General features: G+C 43.8%; 1 protein-coding gene across 1 annotated transcript in view; it reads right to left on the bottom strand.

Moving 5' to 3' along the window:
- Positions 1 to 21,736, bottom strand: part of rrh (retinal pigment epithelium-derived rhodopsin homolog) — a 50,874-nt gene that overhangs the window by 19,879 nt on the left and 9,259 nt on the right. The window contains exon 4 of the mRNA XM_034111873.2: positions 4,904 to 5,057. Within this exon, the coding sequence (XP_033967764.1) occupies positions 4,904 to 5,057 (154 nt within the window). The remainder of the gene's footprint in view (positions 1 to 4,903; positions 5,058 to 21,736) is intronic.

Genomic DNA, 21,736 nt, shown 5'->3' with positions numbered 1-21,736 from the left:
TTTCCATTGTTCTGCGCACTCTCGTGCAGACTATCTTATACTCTGTGCGACTTGTGACATATTATATTATTGTATCGTGTATTTGAAGCTTCAAATAAATAACCAAAAGACAGCTTTTCTCGATTCACCATTTATTTGTTTTGATCATTTGACTTGTACTCTCCAGCCGTGTTTGGGCCCTAGATTTCCATAACACTACCCTTTTCCCTCAACCTATCCTAAGGGAGTGCATGTATGTAGACACGTTAGTTTAGCTGCTATAGGCTTGGACTGTTGAGGGGGGCACCTTACTCCGTCTTTCTGGCTGTTTGTACCTGTGTACTCTCATGTTCCGATTAACCCAGCTTCCCCCAAATCTCTTTTTTGTGTCTATATCTACGCCGGGATCCTGAGTCGAGGCTAATCCTGTTGCTGTGGTCGTGTGTCCTGGATCCTCTATCCTGAGTACTGGATCTGAGTCTTGGACTTCGAGTCGTGGCTGAACCTGTCTCTGCGGTCCTGCCTGACTCTCATCATACTACTTCCCTGATGGCTCCCACAGGATTGCTGACATCCTCGTGGATTCATCTTCTTATTATAGACACATGCATTTCCAAATATTTGGACTACCTATGTTGTAAATGTATTATCTTTTCGATTTACATACGGCATCTATTGCACGTCTGTCCATCCTGGGAGAGGGATCCCTCCTCTGTTGCTCTCCCTGAGGTTTCTCCCATGTTCCCCTTTAAACCGTGGGTTTTCTCTGGAAGTTTTTCCTTGTACGATGTGAGGGTCTAAGGACAGAGGGTCTCAGGACAGAGGGTGTCGTATTGTCATACTGATATTCTGTACACACTGTGAAGACCACTGACACAAATGTAACATTTGTGATATTGGGCTATATAAATAAACATTGATTGATTAATTGATTTGGCAACTTACCACATATGTTTTAAAATGCTTAATAAGCACCGTAACTTTCATGATATAATTTCTCCATCATAATCGCTTGTTTCCGTGAACGGCCGACTGTTGTGTGACGCAAATGCTGCGGCTGCAAGGCATTGTGGGGCAGCATTTTCTCCTCTCCTTTCGGTTAGGGAGGTCCAGTGGTTCCTAAGCTAAAGGAGGTTATAAAGGATGTTTGAAACCTCCTTTCCTTTCATTTAGAGAATTCGAACGGCACTTATCATGGCTGCCACTGAGGGACTTCCGGGTCATTTCACTCAGTTAGGAAGGTTCTTAAGCTAAATGGACTATTCCACTTCAGCCTGTTACTACCCGATATGCAGCTCTGCCCGACCTGCAGTGCGCATGTGCGAGATGGTCCGCCATATTGGACAACTCCGTACGGCAACCCAAGAAGGACACTTGACACAGTGGCTTTTGGCAAAGCTCAAAAAGAAAACTCGAGAGGGATGAGTTATTGTTATTACAACGTGACTTCACTATTATTTAACAACTCCTTTTATTGGGTCCTTTTATTTGGGGTTAAGTACATTGTCAGAATAAGTGAGAAATGGATTTAACTTCATCCTCTGAACGTGTAGTACTGTCTGTTCAAAAAACTACAGGAACCCAGAACACAGACAAAAAAACATAACCCCCTTCACATCTCAACTATTGTAAATGTTACGGGTCCCCGATGTGACCACAGTAGCAGTGATGATAACTGTATTAAGCAGGTGAAACAGGAGCTGTTGACAGGAAGTTGTTGTTGCTATGGAAACAACATGACGGTATCTGATATCATAAAGACAGAGAAAGTAAAGAATAAAGTTTATGTTTAAATGTTAGCACCCCACGAAGAGGCACAAGCTCTTACGTTGAGTCTGGAGTTTCAATAAATTCTAAATCATCAGTAAAGTCTACGAACATATTTCGGAGGGATATGCAACATATTAACTTTTAATTTTATGCATTTCAGTTCTTCAATAATATTACTTAATTAACACTTAACTTTCCGGACACAGTTCCACTAACATTCACTGTCGATTGTTATTTTTTAATATTCTTTGCGGAATTTGGCCGTGTAAAATGTCCTCTTGGGTTGCCGTACAGCCAATGCTTGACGTCATTAGTAAGCGTAACGGACCCGTGCTGATCTGGTAGGCCGTGCAGATATGGTACCTACACCAGAGTTCCCGTTAGCCGGTAATTACCGGACTACGACCGGTAAAATATGCTGAAGACCGGCAAATCTAAATCTCTCCGGTCAAAGTGTCCGTTCAAAATCATTTCCGTTTAGCGCAATACCACATCAGTTGCGCAACTTGCGCAACTTATGTGACCGACAAGAAGAGTGTGTGACAGACAAGAATAGTCAACTCTAATGTCTAACACTTAATGTGGAGAAAGAGATGTCCTGTATGGGTTGATTGTGGGTTGATCTGTTGGTAATGCCTCGGGGTTCCGGTGGGCATGTAAACTAATGCATAATGCTGCGCTATACTTTGTGGCCTCACCCAGTTGCATAGCGACGCTTATTGTTTAGGTGTCTTTTAATAAGCAGGTAGTCATATAATTAGCTAGAACTAGCTGGATCTGATCGATATGGACATAAACGCGAGTCTAATCTGACGGGAGAGAGAGATCAGCTGCTGCTGACGAGACACGCAGCTCTGCATAATCACAGAACAAAACACACACCAGGTTAGAATAGCACACGTAGCTATTTTAATGACCTCTCAAACTACCGTAACTAGTTATAGATATGTTTAGTTTCACTGTCGGGACACATTACTGGATCCGCGAGCTGCATGATACTGACGGTCAGGAGAGAGAGCGCTCCGTTTATTATTCCCGTGTTATTGTAAGTTACTGTACACTTTTGAATAATGTAGTTAATCTACTATAATTAGTTTGTTTAATATCGAATCATCAATTAGTTTTAAAGCTCAATAAATAACAAAGAAGACATTGCAGGTCACCCTTGAAAAAGAGATCTTTTGATCTCAAGGGGCTTTCACCTGGTTAAATAAAGGTTTAAAAAACAAAAAAACAAAAAAAATTGACCAGCACTTTTCTCATTTTGTCCGGAAGATTTAAACTTTAACGGACATGTTGACTGGCGAAAAAATATTCTAACAGGAACTCTGACCTACACCTGACGTGTTTTGGACGTAATCTCGTCTTTGTTTACATTAGCAAGCCTCGCTAACACTCGGAGCTAACCTGTACTGGAGAGCACATGTGTTTAAAAAGCAGGAAATAAAAAGGAACTCACCTTGTGATAAACCCGTAAGAGAAAAAGCATTTGAGCTCCATACTGTTTCAGAGATAATCTTTGATGTGGTTTAGAACAGGATGGCGTTTTATCACAGCATAATTTAACTTTATCTCCGGTAGAATTCTGATCAGGCATTAGCTCCGCCTCCTCTTTTTTTTTTTAAGCTAAGGACCCACAATCCGCGTTTCTCTAACAGGGCTGCAAAAGAGGGGTATGAGCAGTATGAGGCATGGCTACAATGGGTGATCTGTTTGGTATTTGAAGCAAAAAACTTCACAGATATTGTTAGAGCCATTTTCCTTTTGTTATTATTGTCTGAATGTTACGCTTAATAATAATATAAATTACATTAAACTCTTGATTATCAGGTATTTTTGTGAGTCACACTATGGTTTAAAATGTATTAATTTAAGGCTCACTTCTTTGTTATGATATGTGCGTCAGTATCACGGGCATGGGTATATGCATATATAAGGTAGGTTGTTAGGACACAGCTGATGGTGATGAGACGGGAAAGCGGAAAAGTCTTTTGACCGTGTTCTTTATGTTCTTTTTGAGACTGATAACTTTATTTTACCATGAAGCGAAGAAATGTGTCCTCCTGTTTGTATGTCGTCTGGACCATTGAATAAAGCTCATCTAATTCAACAACGATCTCTGCTGAATTGTTTAGAAACAAAGAGAGGCGCGTCAAAACCCACAACCACCACAGAGGTGGCTATTACATGTAGACTATGATTAAAGCGCCACCACAGACATGTTTTGTATAGGTATGGCCCAACAATTTATTTTTCCAATATAGCATAATAGGTCCACTTTAAGTAAGAGTACTTATTTCAACGCTGGTTGCCTATCATAGCCTTGCATCCACCTGACCTCCTGTACATACACTTTATTCCCTCATTTTTCTTTCTGTTACGCTCCATTCCATTCTGGTTTGTTTTGTTTTGCCTTGCCTGGATTAAACCTTATACACTTGTATCTTTTATTAACAGTGTTCATTTGGGTCAACCTTCCCCAAATTCCATATTATACATATACATTTGTTTACTTCATTATAAACAACTATTTGCCTTGTTGCATTGGCTAAAGTGACATAGACTATTGCCAAGTTTGAAGATTTAGAAAGTAAAAAACAAAGAAAAAAAGAACAATATAGTCAACAATACAAAATTCACTTTACTGCAATAAACAACATCACACACTATAATACTAGAGTAATTCTGAAACAAATATGTGCCTGTTATAACAGAAGAGTGTATGCCTGTTCATGGTGTTGTGTGACTGAGGCCCCTAATCAGATGATAATTAAAAGGGCTTACATTTAGACATTCTTTACATTTCAGCAGCCTAACCGTTAAATATATATTTAGACCTTGTTTAAACCTTGTCTGGATGGAACCATTTTAACAGATTTATTATGAAATATAGTTTTTCTCTTAAAAAGTGTAGTTATATGTTTATTTTGTGTGTATTAATGTACTGCCTTTTGGTCATCAGATTAAGTAGCCACAATTTGTATGGGTGAGATGCAATAATTTCATAACCCTAACGTTAAACCCTAAACCTAGCCCACAGTAGCAGCAGGAGTATTTGTGTCGTCATTGTTGGTGAGTAATTCTCCTGGTAGTATTACAAGAAGAATGTCATGGGTAAAGTACTCAATACATTGTGCAGTGTAGTGAAACTCACGCATCATTGTTCCTCCAGTTGATGGTGCATGTGGCTCCGGTGGGGTCAGGGGCATAAGAAGCCCACCCCACCACCGGCATGGAGGACCAGAACACAGCATTGAGCCACGCTGCCAGAATAATTAGGTTGTATGATTGCATCGTCATTTTCTGCCCTGGAGAGAGAAAGGACATTGATATCAACTCCAGGAATTATTAAAGAGCTGTTGAATAACTCCATAACTGAGTATGTGGAATTTGTTACAAAATGATATATGTGTTTGAGAGGTATTGCTGCTTGTAGCCTGCTTGATAACAGCGGATCCAAACAACGTTCTGCTCCTTCTGGTCTTGAGCATCACTCCCACCATGAGTTGCCTCCCTTAGCCCTGCTCATACAGAACCCAGCAGCCCAACTGGTCTTCACCCTCCCTAAGTTCTCCCACACTACACAGTGTCTTCTCTCCCTTCACTGGATACCAGCAGCTGCCCTAAACCGCTAAAGACACTTCAAGGTACTGGTCCACTGCACTGTGAATGGAACAGGCCCCTCCTACATTCAGGACATGGTTGAACCACAAACAAGGTTTGGTTTATTGAAAGCTAATGTACTTGCATGATTCTTTGAGTTTGTATCATCATGGTTGATTGCACTTGTTGAAAGTTGCTTTGGAAGAAAGCATGTGCTAAATGCAATGTAATAACATCATTTTGATTCATAAGCCCACACAAACATTGAGGGAGAGAAAGCTGTACAAGTTTAACAGTCCAACACTCAATAATGATCCCATATCAATACACTACATATTGTGACCTAACACAATACTAATGAAATCCTTGATTCCTTGATTTTATGTTATTTATTATTTATTTTAGATTTTATTGATCTGTGTGAATCTTTGCTGTACTGTTTTTTTCACGCTTACCCTGTTGCTGCTTTGTACAACTGAATTTCCCTCGGGGATTAATAAAGGTTCATCTTATCTTATCTTATCTTAAATGTCCTCCGCAATACATTGCTGGGTGGGACGTGTTTTGAAGGACTACCGTTCCAGAAAATCTAAGGACAAAATGACAGACAGACATAGATTCCAATTTGACATTACTGCCAAACTATTGGATTGTTTTAGTTAGGTTTGCCTGATAAACACATGGATGTGTAAAGAGAACGGGATACAGCGTTGGAGGCAGGGACCCAGTTCATTCGCTGCTCAGTGGTGCATGAAGCCAAAATGGCCTGACTCTCAAGAGCAAAAGTACCCGGATCCTTCAAACCCCGACTCCCGCCTATTTCATGTCTATTTGGACATGAAATAGCGGTCATCAGATGAATGGAGTGAGAAATAACTCTGTAGTCGGTTATTAGCACATTTTATTTAAGATCTAATCATTTTAATTAGGGTTTTTCAAATGTTCAGACAGTGTACTTTATTTAAAAAATGCCCCACGGACCCGAGCTCGGGTCCGAAAATGCTATATATGTATCAACAGTGCTATATCTGAAGTGTCATTCATGAAACTATTAATATTCCATACCCATCTGACCGGAGGAAACTTGGCTAACTGACGATACGGGAAAAAAAAAAAAAAGAAGTCTCACAAGAAGCCTCTGGCAAAACGGCAATTTTGCCCCGCGCCTCTGGAACTCCCTCCCAGATCAGCTGAGATCTGCCCCTTCCACCGAGGTCTTCAAAACCGGCCTTAAGACCCTCTTCTTTCGGCAGGCCTTCGAATAAACTTTGAGCACGGTACACCTGGAGTACTGCCATTTTTATCGCTATCTCCGACTTTTATTTTTGTACTCTATTTTATATTTTATTTTTTGATTTCTTATTATTATTACAATTATTTGTCTTTTATTATCTCAAAGCGTATCAGTATCCCTTGTTGTGAAGCACTTCGAGATTTGTCTTGGCAGATGAGAAGCGCTATATAAATTAAATATATTATTATTATTATTAATTGCTATTTCTGCTCATAACTCACAAAAACGATCATTTATAAGTCATAATTTCTGCACAAACAACACATTCTCCAGTCCCCTCTCGAGTTCCCTCCTCTAGTCCCTCCTTTAGTCCCTGCTCTAGTCCCTGCTCTAGTCCCTCCTCTCGTCCCTCCTCTAGGTCCCCTCGCGAGTCCCCTCGCAAGTCCCCTCTCGAGTTCCCTCCTCTAGTCCCTCCTCTAGTCCCTCCTCTAGTCCCTCCTTTAGTCCCTCCTCTCGTCCCTCTTCTCGTCCCTCCTCTAGTTCCCCTCGCGAGTCCCCTCTCGAGTTCCCTTCTCTAGTTACTCCTCTAGTCCCTCCTCTAGTCCCTCCTCTAGTCCCCTCTCTAGTTCCCCTCTCGAGTCTCCTCTCGAGTCTCCTCTCGAGTCCCCTCTCGAGTTCCCCCTTGGTTCCCCTCTCGAGTCTCCTCTCGAGTCTCCTCTCGAGTCCCCTCTCGAGTCCCCTCTCGAGTTCCCCCTTGGTTCCCCTCTCGAGTCTCCTCTCGGGTCCCTACTCCGGGTCCTGTCCCGTTGGAGGTCCCGCCGTCTACTCTCCTGCCGGGGGGCCTGCCAGCTCCTTCTCCTTTCTCGTTGGAGGTCCCGCCGTCCACTCCCCTGCCGGGGGTCCTGCCAACCCTAGGTCCGGTCTCGTTGGAGGTCCCGCCGTCTACTCCCCTGCCGGGGGTCCTGCCAACCCTATGTCCTGTCCCGTTGGAGGTCCCGCAGACTACTCTTCTGCCGGGGGTCCTGCCAACCCTTTCTCCTTTCTCGTTGGAGGTCCCGCCGTCCACTCCCCTGCCGGGGGTCCTGCCAACCCTAGGTCCGGTCTCGTTGGAGCTCCCGCCGTCTGCTCCCCTGCCGGGGGTCCTGCCAACCCTTTCTCCTGTCTCGTTGGAGGTCCCGCCGTCTACTCCCCTGCCGGGGGTCCTGCCAACCCTGTGTCCTGTGTCGTTGGAGGTCCCGCCGTCTACTCCCCTGCCGGGGGTCCTGCCAACCCTATATCCCGTGCCATTGGAGGTTCTACCGGGGGCCCTGCCAGCCCCATGTCCATCACCTGTCTCGCCGGGGTTCCTGCCAACTCCTGGTCCACTTCCGTGGGGGATCCTGCCGAAGCCTGTCCGACCGGCTCCGGTTTCTGTCCGGCCGACACCGGGTCCTGCCCGGTCTCCGGAGCTGTCCCATCAGCGCTTTCCTGCCCGGCCTCCGGATCCGGTCCGGTCGACACCGGTTCCTGCCCGGCCTCCGGAGCTGTCCGGTCTTCGCCCTCGAGCCCGGCCCTCTGAGAGCCGGAGCCTTCACCCTCAATCCGGTCCCCTGAGAGCCACGGCCTTCACCCTCGATCCCGGGCCCCTGAGAGTCACGGCCTTCGCCCTCGAGCCCGGCCCCCTGACTTTCCCGGCCGCGGTGGCCTTCGCCCCTCCATAACCCCCACCTTGGACTCTGTCTTGCCCCCGGGCCGTCCGCCCGAGTCCCCCTTCTCGGCTTCTACCTTACCCCCGCGCCGTCCGCCCGAGACCCGTTCCTGGTCCTCTGCCTTGCCCCCGGGCCGTCCGCCCGAATCCCCCTTTTTGGACTCTTCCTTACTCCCGGGCCGTCCGCCCGAGACCCCTTCCTGGTCCTCTGCCTTGCTCCCGGGCCGTCCGCCCGAGACCCCTTCCTGGTCCTCTGCCGTGCCCCTGGGCGGTCAGTTCAGTCCCGTCCTCCAGACCCCCTCCACCCACCCTGCTTGAGGTTTTGGACTTTTGAGTTTTGTTTTTTTTAGGGACGTCTGGAATCCGTCCCTTGAGGGGAGGGTTCTGTCAGGATTCTCATGTTTTGTCACGTTTGTAGTTTTGTATGTCTGGTTATGGGTATTTTCCTCCTGGTCTTTTTCCCTGTGTTTTTCCTCCCGTCGTTAGTTTCCCTGGTGTGTCTAGTTGTCTGATTGTTTTCACCTGTCACTCCTTGTGTGTCTCCTGTGCTCATCAGTGTTGGCCCCGCTCCTGATTGTTCCCACCTGTGTCTAGTTACCCTGTGTTTAAATCCCCCTGTCTCCCAGTGTCGGTTCTATATATAGCCTTGAAATAAAGGAATTATTTTTACTTTAATCTGCATTTGGGTCCTACCTGCTTCACACACCGTAACAGCAGGACAACATTCATCCATACCAGGGGCAGAGCTTCCTACAGGCGATATAGGCCGTTGCCTAGAGCGCCAACCAGAGGGGGCAATGTTAGTTTTGGTGTAGCGAGCTAGCCAGTGTGATGGAATGTTAGTTAGTTGGTAACGTTAGCTAACGTTAAGTTTACCTCAAAAAGCACATTGACTATCCGAGTCAAACATTTGCCAAATTCAACCCTGTCATAATGTGCGCTAACATTAGCTACCTAGCTCAGTGGTTCTCAACTCCAGTCCTGTTGAATGTTTTCATTCCAACCCAGAACTAACACACCTGATTCAACTGTTCTAATAAGATAGGCATAGCTCTTGATTAGTTGAATCAGACCTGTCAGGCTGTCCAAATGCCTACTAACTAAAGAATAGCTACATTTAACAAATGGAAATTATTCAATGTTGATAATACACATTTTGTTATATAATTTTAGATTCACTTTTTAAATATCTGGGACCACCTGCTGCATCAGTTGACAAGGAACAGCCATGCACCTCAGCTGTGCCGGCTTCCTCAGGTGAGTGCAATGTGTCAATAGATGTTCCTGATGATAAATAATTTAATGTGAAATCCAGTCAATATATTTTCTCTTGTGTGTTCTTTCTATATTTATAGACCTAGAACCACATGAAGGAACGTCAGAACAGCAAGCTGCTCATCCTGATGAGATGACCACTGATTCCACCCTGCCACTGACCACTGTGCCTGTTTGTTCTGGTGAGTACAATATATCAATAGATGTTCCTGATGTGATGATAAATAATTGAATGTAAAAATGACTGTCGTGCCATTTCTAATCCAGCCAATATAGTCTAGATGGAAATAGGGGTCCACGCACACCCCTTGGAATTTGTTATGCCACCTGATTTTTCTTAATCCTTAAAGTGCCTACTTTCAGAATCTGCCAGGTGCTAAACTGAAATAATGTCCGAAAGGCTCCATTTTTAACCCTTTATTGCACCTAACCCAAAACCGAAATATTAAAATGTGATGTAGCAAGAGGCATAACCTTTGAAGTAAACAACATACAGAGACAAATGAATAAAAATGAACTTGTACAGGAAGACACTGGAAGGTGAAGGTTTTCCTAATCCTGAATACCGCAGTGAGAAATTGGCAAGACGTTTACAAGGAGACAAAGACATATCTCGTGAACTCACATTCTCAAAGGTACCACACCATGGTTGTCTTGAGTTGAACCTTATATACAGCTCAAGCATTACTGGAGATGAAGCAGTTAAATGTGCGTACACACTTGGATCATCTACAAGAAGCAGCACTCACCCTCAATTCTCACATTAAAAAGGCATTCAAAGAGTCAAAGGAGCTACCATGGCCCCCAACTGCACAGGAGCTGGATGCTGTGAAAATGGATGAACTGCTCCCAGAGCATCTTGTACAATTTCTGAGCTCAGTGGTGACTGGGACACTTGATGAAGAAAAGTGTGAGAAGACGCAGAGGCTGGTCTATTCGATTACACAAGATGTGTGTCGAGCAGCAACTAACAGCAAGTGGAAACTCCCAAAGTACATCCTCCTGTGTGCCACACTTCGGCACCTCTATCGAAGCAAACAGGTCAGTGATCAGATAACTTATTGCTTATGAGCTCCTACATTGTCATTGCTCAACTATGCTTCATACAGGTATTTGATATTGATAAAAAAAACATTTGTTTATCTTTACAGCTCACAACCATCCTTTCACGACTAGGACACTCAGAGACATATGACTTCAGTATGGAACTTGAGACAGCCATGGCCAAGGCTTTTGATGAAATGTCCACCAACCTGACCCCTCAAATCATCACTGGCGAGGGAAACACTGTTTTTCACAGCGAGTGGGACAACCTGAACAGAATCACCACCAACGTTCATGGTTCAGATGTGGTAAACAGCGCCGGGGGAATCATGATTCAAGAAGTGAAGGAGAGCCATGTGAGCACCAAGAAAAAGGACCCTTCCTCTCTATGACAGGTCATCCAAGATGAGAAGCCTTAAGATCACGCCTCCCGAGACGCTGCCAGAGCTGGTATTCAAAAGAGTTGGCCCCAAATTCCCCAAGAATGCCAACTTTACCCCTCCTGCTGAGAACCAAGTGTCATATGATGCCTCACTGTTGCAGTACAACACCCACCTCCTCAGCAGATGGTTGAGCAGCCAGGGCAAGCAGCAAGTGCCTGGATTTGGTGGTTTTATTTCAAGCACAGGGTAAGTGCCTCCTAGGAAATCTACCATCGACTTTTACACCCCCATCAACCAGCCCATTACAGACAACGCAGTAGTGTATGAGCTACTCAAGAGATCCGAGGCAGCAACTGAGGAGGTTGGACAGCCATACACCATCAACACGTTTGACCTGGGAGTCGTCATGAAAGCCTGTCCTATAGTATGGAAGTACGAGGAGGAATTCAGTAAGCATGTGAACCTAATTGGCAAGTTCCACACAGCCATGAATTATATGGGCAGACTCACTAGGCGCAAGTGTCTTGGAGCTGGCTACGCCGAGATCCTCATAGAAGCTGGCCTCGCAAACAATGGTTGCCTGAAAAATATCCTGAGCGGGAAGTCATATGCCAAGGCTCTCTTCAGTCTGAAGGCGGTCACAGAGGCACTCGAACGGTTGCTGTTCAATGTTTTTCTAGAGGAGGAGAAACCAGACATCCCATATGAGATCCTCTTCAACCTCATCTACTCTTGCACTTCTGAGAGCCTCAACTCCACTCTGAAGGATCCCACACTGCTCAAGCTGATTGGTGACTACTTCCAATACCAAGACAAGGTACGCAGGGGCCACCTGGGCAAAGCGGGCATGTTCTTGCTCTCCATGATGGATCATGCAAGGCTGGTCTTTATGATGGATTTTGCCGTGAAAACCAACAATTTCGAGCTGTTCCATCACTGCAACGGCGCCATGGCAGATCTCTTCTTTCCGTATGATGGCCACAACTACGCCAGGTAATCTATGCACTCATTCCCTGAATACTCAATATAAAAATAAGTGGGAGCTTATTGTAGTTGTTGTAATAAACTTTAATTATCATTAATTTCCTACAGGTACCTTACCTGGTTTGAGGCCTTTCTCACAAACATCGACCTCTCCCATCCTGGTGCTCTTGATTACATCAAGCTTGGAGCTATAGCTGTTGCACGATCATTGATCCCAGGGGCTCTCGCAGCAGTGGACAAGACCATGGAGGAGCCATTCATGAGGTTTGCTAAGACTTCAGGTATGTCAGTTTGTGGACACAAACATAGTCACCTATATTTAATTTCCATGTTGGTTGTGATGCTAAAATTCAGACTTCTCCTTCTCTACATTGCAGGTGGTCTACTAGGTCTCTTCAACAACTGTGGCGCATACCAGAAATGGTGCCGCACAACCTCTGCCCGCGCTCAGCTCTATGAGCTTACTCTTGAGATGTGTGGCATGATTACCTCGGTTTAACAGAAACTTGGCTTACGGACAACTCTCCATCAGCTGCCGTACAACTTCCGGGTTACAATAGCTACAGGAGGGACCGAATGCACACTAAAGGGGGCGGTGTTCTAATTTTCGTGAGAGACACCATCCGTTGCGATGAGATTTTATGGCAAGACCCAATCGAACTAGAATGTGTAGGCTTAAACATGATCTGTCGCCTCAGATGTCCTTTATTTTAATAGTAATTTATCGACCACCTTCCTCAAATGTTAGCTTCTATGATCAATTCAAGAAGGTTTTATGTCAATGTGATTTTAAGAAAGAGGTAATTGTAATGGGTGACTTAAATTTGAATTGGGAAGATAAGTCATCAAGGAAGAAGCTTAAGCAAATTACTGATAGTTTTAATTTGACTCAAATCGTTAAAGGCCCAACGCGAATAACAAACAGCACCAGTACCCAGCTTGACCTAATTTTAACAAATAGACCTGAAAGGATTACAAAATCATACAATATGGTAACTGGGCTGTCAGACCACAATATGGTGCTGGTATCTAGAAAACTAACTGGAAAACGGTTCACTGCGTATGCAGGTAATAAAGAATCCTTTGGCATCCCAAAAACCAAGCAAGAAGACTTCAGATCTACTATACAAAACTTAGATTGGGTAGATCTAGTACTTGAAAATGATTTAGAAGTAACCAGTCAAAACTTTACAGGAAAACTACAGGCCACAATCAATGAATTTTCAATCATGATAAAACATAAAAATAAGAAACAGACTCTCCCCTGGATGAACGGACATGTCAGAAATGTAATGAAGCAACGGGACAGTGCCTTAAAAACTGCCATAAAATCAAAGATGTCCCATGATAGACATATATTTGCATGGCTAAGAAACAAGGCAACAAGGGAACTGAGAAAAGCAAAAGCGGACTTCTTTATCACAATTATTGAAAATGCTCAGGGCAACTCAAAAGCTATATGGAGCCAAATAAAACATTTAACTGGTCAAAACACTACGACAGCCAAGCCAATTGAATTGAGGGTTGAGGGCACAACTCTGCAATGCCCAGCTGATGTGGCAACTACACAATTATTATTTTGTTAAGTCAGTGGCTACCATAGCCAGTAGCTTCATAGCTCAGGAAGTTAATGCACTCCCGACTGTCAACACTAGCGAACCAGCAGCTGTTCTAAAGTCAGTGTCTGAGACAGAGGTTGCGGAAGTAATTGCCAATCTGAAATCCTCAAGGGCTAAGGATATCTACGGTATGGACACATTCATGCTGAAAGACATTAACTCCTCAATTGTTAAGCCACTAACGCATATAATTAATATTGGAATCAATCAAGGGAGTTTTCCCAATCAATGGAAGCCTGCTGTTGTGGTCCCGTTATTCAAAGGTGGGGACCCTCTCATGACATCCAACTATAGGCCCATCAGTATCTTACCCATAGTATCCAAGGTATTTGAGAAATTGATTGCCAAACAAATCATCAATCATCTTAACAACAGCTCCTTTCCACTGCATCCAATGCAATTTGGATTCAGGGCTAATCACTCAACAGAAACAGCAACATGCTTCTTCATGGAGAAAGTTAAGGCATCAATGGACAGGCGTGGGGTTGTGGGGGCCGTGTTCCTTGACTTACGGAAAGCTTTTGACACTGTTAACCACAACATCTTATTGCAAAAAATACTCAACTTAAATTTTTCTATAGAATTCACCAACCTCTTTCATTCGTATCTTTCATCCCGCTCCCAATGTGTTCAAATTGAGAACCATAAGTCTAGTGCACTATGTTTGTCAACTGGAGTACCGCAGGGCTCTATATTGGGCCCAATCCTGTTTAGTATGTACATAAATGATCTGCCTTCTGTGTGTGGAGATTGTGATGTATTGATGTATGCTGATGATACAGTTGTTTTTACTCATGGCAAAACCGCAGAAGAGGCTGCTACCAAGGTCACTGATGTGTTGAAGAATATTACATCCTGGCTTAACAATAATTGTTTGCAACCAAATGTCTCAAAGACAGTGTGTATGTTCTTCTCCAAGGGCCACAGCATTATAACAGAACAAGATGTTTTCTTTTCTGGGAGGAGACTTCAGGTTGTCTCGGAGTACAAGTACTTAGGAGTACATATTGACACAAACCTCAATTTCAAAACCCATATCAAAAAGGTCTGCAATAAAGTAAAGTTCAATCTGTCAAATTACAGATACATTAGAAACTTCCTATCATCTGCAGCAGCTAAGCTCTACTTTCACTCAATGGTCCTCTCCCACATCAACTACTGTCTGATCAGCTGGTCTAATGCACACTCTACAGCTCTAAAACCACTGGAATCGCTGTATAAACAAGCACTCAAAACACTAGACAAAAAGCCATTCCGGTATCATCATTGTCACATAGTTAAAAAGTATAATCTGTTCAGCTGGGAAAATCTCATAGTTTACAAAAACATCTGCTTAGTTTACAAGATCACTCGTGGGTTGGCGCCTCCTCCTCTGGCTGGCTTTATCAGCCTAAAGTCCACCTCAACCAGGGTTACTAGAGGTGCGGCTAGGGGAGACTGCACCATCCCATTTAGGAAAAGCGCATTCAACCAGGCTGTCTTTTCATTCCACGTATCCCATCAATGGAATTCAATACCACAACCAATAAGAGAATCCTCATCCTACTACACATTCAAGCACAGTGTTAAAAAATGGCTCATTAATAATCAACAGTGTCAGCACTGATGTGTGGGTGTAGGTGTGTGTATGAGTGTGTATTGTAAATGTTTTATTTATTTATTATCGTAACTTGCTTCTATCTGTATTCAGTGATGTAATCTATTGTAAATGTGTACAATGGTATAACAATGTTGTGGTATTTTTATTATTGCTTTTAGGATGTCTATCACCATCTGGCAAAGGGACTATCGATTAAAACTAGCCTTTTGGCTAATTCGAGTACTTTTACATGTTTTTAATATGTTGATTAATGTACACTGTCCCTTGTTTTAAATAAATCAATTCAATTCAATTCAATTGACGACCCTGAGATGCAGGCAAGCACCGTGAGCTGGAGCCTGCCCAAATCAAAAAGTCTAAATTAGCGGTGCAGAGCGTCATCTCTGCCATCAATGGCTTCACAAACCCCTGGAGAATCCCAGACAAAAGTCGACTGTACTCCCTCGCATCTGGAGCTCCCATCGATCCAGAGGTTGAGGCTGATGTGCTGCGGGCCGAGGCTGCAGGCAGGGCTGCCAAGGAGCAGTTCATCCAAGAGCGCTTCATTTCCAAGAGGAAAGACTTCTTTGATCGCCTCAAGAAACTTACGCTCAAGACAATGGATTACTGCAGCAAGAGGGTCAAACTTACATCTGCACAGGGGAAGGTGGATATTGATTTTACTTATACCATTTGCATATTTCATTACACAAAAACATTATTCAGAAAGGAATGAAACCGTAAAACTCTGTTGTATTTATGCCTTCCTCATTTCCTTATTTTCCATTCCAGCTCTTTGTGTACAAGGAGCAGAGCAACCTCGCCTTTCAGCTGCTCGTGAAGTCGCCGATTAAGGAGATGCCCATCAACCTTGAGGAACTCATGCGGTATCCCCTCTCACCGGTTCCTCATGCCCTTGGCTCTCCGGATGGCTATTTTGCTAAAACCAACAAGGCCACTATCCTTCACCATCTGCTGCAGGACAGGGACGAAGACGTACCTTACCCCAATGATGCCCTCTTCATACAAGATGGCAACGCTCTCTTCCACATGATGTCCAACCTCCCACCGACCTTCGGAGGGATTTGCATGCAGCTCCTGGACCAAATGGTTGCCAAGCACCATTTTGTGTTCTCTACAGATTACTACCAGTCAGATTCCATCAAAGCCCAGGAGAGGCTCAGACGTGGCTCTTCTGAGAAGTGCATAATTGATGGTCCAAACACCCGGAGGCCCTATGACTTTAAAGAGCCTGTGACACGGTTTTCCCCCATCATCCAAACTCATCAATTTGAGTACATATTGTCCCCTTGAAAACCGTTACTGAACTGATTTTGGATATTTGTACTTTGATAACCATTAATCTGCCTTCAATGTTGACAATTTTCTGGATCTTCTCGCGGATTCTTCAAGTCCCGCCAAATGATGGGTGACGTCATTGCGGGCACAGCGCTCCAGCTGCACCGTCCAGGATCCCAGCTTCTGCATGTAAACCTTTATATATATACAGTCAGATGTAAACGCACGACGGCGCACACAGCAGCACGCTCAGACAGCGATGACAGGTTCATGTTGAACTCGTCTGAGAGCTCATATGAGGCTGAAGGATCGGTTTATGTTGTATCTGTTAGAAGTTTAGGAATGAGGTGCGTCAATATGGGCGATCATATGGTCATGTAGCCAGTGGTGGAATGGGACTACAAATCATCCCGGGACTCTCGACCGGCCCACTTCGGTACCGCTAGTAAATTGTCAACGGGGGGAGTGGGGGATGTCAGGGGCGGCGGATGCTGTATATAGTAAATGTAAATATGTAAATATTTGTGTCACTGCATCCTGGTAAAATACAAATATAATGTATAATGTCTGTGTCTTTGACATTAGCGCTGCTAGCCACCTGTGCCCTGTACTACGAAGCCAGTTCAACAGACCCTGGATATGTTTGAGTAGCAAACAAACTAACAACAACAAACTAACAAACGAGATCTCGCTAAGCGGTCCTACGACGCTGGTTATCAACTCGGTAAATCAAGCCAGGGTTTCTCTCTCCAGCTGAGAGCGCGTTCACGTCTAAGACACGCGTGGATCTGACTTTAATTACATTTGTCTCGAGTGTTTCATCAACATAATGTGTTAAATAATACTTCTGCATACAGTCTGTGACACTGTGAGTGTTGCACGGCCAGATGAGGCTGGAGAAGCTGACTCAGATAAGGAAATATATGATATATTATGATATTATATGATCGATGATCTGATTGATGATGTAATATGAATGATAAGTGCGACACGTCGGCGTCTTCTCTGCATGCGGCAGTTTAAACTGTATTTCCTTTATCCTGTAATATGACTTGAGAGATTTAAACTCCGCACACTGAGTGGATCTCTTTTCTATAGACGCCGGAGGCGGGCAGCGTCAGGTAAAAGAAGTTATTTAGCCTTCTCAAACCTGAGCCTCACGCGCCGCCTATGGGGGATGTGCTAGTGACTTATCCGACCGGCCCACTTCGGTACCGGCCCATCGGGATTCGTCCCGGTGAAACGGTGGACCTCGTGTCCCCATCGGAGTGGGAATAATAATAATAATCCGTGCATTTTATCCATTAATTTCCCCAACATTGTGGTAAAAAAAACACACGTTTAATCCATGTTGTTGGTGTGCTACAACTACAAAAAGCATCGGTTTGTTTTCTCATCAGGAAATGCAGACCGGCTCAAACAAACGATTTTTAATCATCATCCTCACGATCATAAATGTATCATATGTTCGCCGCATTGACATGAAAGCACTAATAAATGTAGTTTCATCCACTTGAGTTTACAACCACAAAAATAATCGATTTGTTTTTATATCACATCCGACGGGAGGAAATTCAGCAGCTCTCACTCCCGATTTTTAATCCTAATGTAATCATCATCTTCACCACGATCATTTATGTTTATGTCGCCGAATTGACATGAAAGCACTGACAAATATGAATATACTGTAGTCAACTTCATTAAAACGTTATTAACGTGCCTAAACTCAGTAATTCACCATTTCTACGCATAACAACACACTTTGTCCGTGTTTGGCTCTCTCGCCGCACAGTGAAGCGTTCCCGCATTGACGTCACTTCCGGCTTCCCCCAAAACTTCAAAATGAGTCGAAGGAATTTCCCCACGATGTTCGAAATTATTGATATTTAACGGAACGGTATCGCTTTTTCTTTTTTAAACTGACGGTTCGAGATGACTAGTAGCCCAATATTTCATTGCACAACAGTTGTTGGGATGCTGTCACAGGCTCTTTAAGTCATTCCTTGGCAATGAGCTTAACAAGAAGCAGCTCTGTGACCTGCTTCTCAGGGTCTGGGGGAGCAATGAGGCAGCATCCCGGATTGAGAAGAGCATGAAAGCAGTGGTGTGTGTTGACGGAAGATCTTATGACCTAACATCAACAAATGGAAAAGTACGTCGACAGAAAAAGCGTGACGCACTGTAATTGCAGACCATAATTGGGCTCTTTTTACATACGACAAAAACTGCATAACTTAAAATGTTAATTTGTTAAAATATGTAGTAGTATTCATTTACTTTGTTTGATTGTTACAGGTCCAGACTTCTGAGATCTATGAGCTGCGATCCAACCAGGAGGAGACAGACAGCCGGATTGTCCTGTACCTCCACCAGGCTGTCAAATGGGGGTACAAGTCCAGTGTGGTGAGGACACCTGACACAGACATCCTGATGATCCTCCTCTACCATGTCAGCAGGATCAACCTCTCCATCTACCTTGACCACGGCTCTGGCAAACATCGCACACTGATAGATGTGACAGAACTGTCGGAATCACTGGGCCCTGACTACTGTAGCACACTGCTGGGATTCTACGTCTTTGCTGGGGAGGACTGTACCAGCGCTTTTAAAGGCAAAGGCAAGGTGAATCCCCTGAAGAAGCTGGAGAAGACTCCAAAACTCCACAAAGCTTTCAGGCAGCTTGGTGCAGACTGGATGGTCACTGATGAGCTTCAAGAGGAGATGGAGAGCTTCACATGCATTATGTATGGCCAAGCACGGATGACATCAGTTTACACAGTGCGGGAGAAAATGATGAGAAAGATGGTCGGCGCTGACAAAGTCCTGGACTCTAAGTCAAAAGTAGACCTGGAACGCCTGCCTCCCCCAAAGGTCTGTCTCATTCCACATGTCCAGCGAGCCAACTACAGAGTCGCCTTCTACAAGAGAGCAGACAAGGCAATAATGGAGAGCCCAAAACCACATGATCCAGGCATGGGCTGGGAGAAGACAGGAGAAGAGGAGGTGTTGGAACCGGTCTGGGCAATTGGACCCATCCTCCCTCCTTCTCTTGTTGAGGTACTGGCTCAGAGAGCAGAGTCAGAAGAGCACGCAGCTCTTGACAAGGTGACCGATTACGCCAACAATAACTTGTCTGTGGGTGAAGTGGATGGAGAGTACGAGCATGAGGATGAAGAGCTGGAGATGGAAGAAATTGAATTAGAAGATCTCTTCAGTGACGATGAGGATGATGAGTAGTTTAGGTCAGCAAGTTGGTAGTGACATGAAAAGGTAAATGTTTTCATTGTTCAAGTTGTAATTATATCACACTTTACATAATCTTTCATGTTTGATTTTGGTGCAATAAAGAGTTAAAAATAAACCCAACAAGATTTTATTTAATCATTTCATTTCATTTAAAGGATTAGAGAAAAACTGATTGTGAACATATATTAACCCTGTGTGTTGAAAAGGTAGTCATACACACATGTTTGGTCATTTCTTGCTGTTTTTGTCCAGAAATGCAGTCAAAATGTTGTCAAATGTCAACAATAACCATCCCATTGAATTCCTAGGATCGAAATTGTGTGGGAACATTTATTAATTTCGCTCTGTAAGTTGTCTACTTCAAAAGTTATGCCTCTTCTACATTATATTTTCATTTTTCGATTTTTGGGTTAGGTGCTATAAAGGGTTAAAACTAGCCTTTGGGACATTATTTCAGCTTGGTACCCAATATAATCTTAAAATAAACACTTGGAGGATTGAAAAAAAACTGATTGTCAACAAATATTCACTTTATGCGTTTGAACAATTTAAAAGTAGTTGGTCAGACACACATTTTTTGCATTTTTTTGCTGTTTTTGTCCATAAATACAGTCAAAATGTTGTCAAATGTCAAAAATAACCATTCCATTGAATTCCTAGGGTCAGAATTGTATGGAAAAATGTATTCATTTGTCTCTGTATGTTGTTTACTTCAAAGGTTATGCCTCTTGCTACATCAAATTGTAATGTTTCGGTTTTGGGTTAGGTGCAATAAAGGGTTAAAAATGGAGCCTTTCGGACATTATTTCAGCTTGGCACCTGGCAGATTCTGAAAGTAGACACTTTAAGGATTAAGAAAAATCAGGTGGCATAAAAAATTCCGAGGGGTGCGCGTGGACCCCTATTTCCATCTAGATAATATATTTGCTCTTGTGTGTTCTCTATATATGTATAGGCCCAGAACCACTGCAAGGGACGTCAGAACAGCCTGCTGCATCTCATCCTGATTGCACCACAGATTCCACCCATACACTCTTCTCAGGTGTGTGCCTGATGAATGTAAAGATGTTTAGCTATAAACCTAATTGTCCTCATGCTTTCAAATAATTGCTTTCTGTTTTTATTTACATTTTACACACTGTCCCAACTTTATTGGAATTGGGGTTGTGTGAAGATATTGGGAATATGAGGTGAGCAAATGTGCTTCACATGCCCTCCAGATGCAGCAAATACAGACGATCCACTACCAACCGATCCTGCTGACTGCCCTTCACATCTCACAGACACAATGAGGACAGACTTTGTTCGGAGAGGACCATATCAGATAACACCTGATTTCATTTTCCCAAGGAGAGATGATGGGAGAAGTTGCCACCACCAGTACTTCAGCAGGACCTTAGTAAATGGAGAAAGGATCAAAAGAAGTTGGGTGACATATTCAAAAAAGAAGAACAGTCTTTTTTGTTTTTGTTGTCAACTTTTCTCTCCAAAACAAATTCATTTAACAAATGCAGGACTGTCGGATTGGAAAAGTGCAAGTGCTGCTTTGACCAGCCATGAGAATAGTCCGGAACACCTGAACAATTTGGCATCATGGAAAGAATTGGCAGTTCGATTAAAACAAGGTACAACAATAGACAAACGAGCAGGCCCTCCTTGAGGCGGAGAAGAGTCGGTGGAGAGCAGTGCTGACACGACTGTTTGCTATTGGACCGTCTCTGGAGGGCGAAACATGGCATTGAGAGGAAAGACTCCACTCCCCTTCAAATGGAAACTTTTTGAAAGAGGTTGAGCTTTTGGCGCAGTTTGACCCAGTGATGAAAGACCGCATCCACAAGATTAGAAGTCAAACATCCCACACAGCTACTTGGGCAAAACCATTCAGAATGAGTTGATTGAATGCATCAGTGGAAAGATTCTATCAACAATAGTGCAAGAAATAAAGAAATGCAAGTACTTTCCCCTCATTTTAGATTGCACCCCGGATGTTAGCCACACTGAACAGCTGTCAGTAGTCATCAGAATGGTGACACT

The sequence above is a fragment of the Pseudochaenichthys georgianus genome, chromosome 22 (genome assembly GCF_902827115.2).
Source record: "Pseudochaenichthys georgianus chromosome 22, fPseGeo1.2, whole genome shotgun sequence".
Taxonomy (NCBI): domain Eukaryota; kingdom Metazoa; phylum Chordata; class Actinopteri; order Perciformes; family Channichthyidae; genus Pseudochaenichthys; species Pseudochaenichthys georgianus.
Note: the sequence above shows the minus strand (reverse complement) of the source record. Positions and strands in the feature narration are given on the sequence as shown.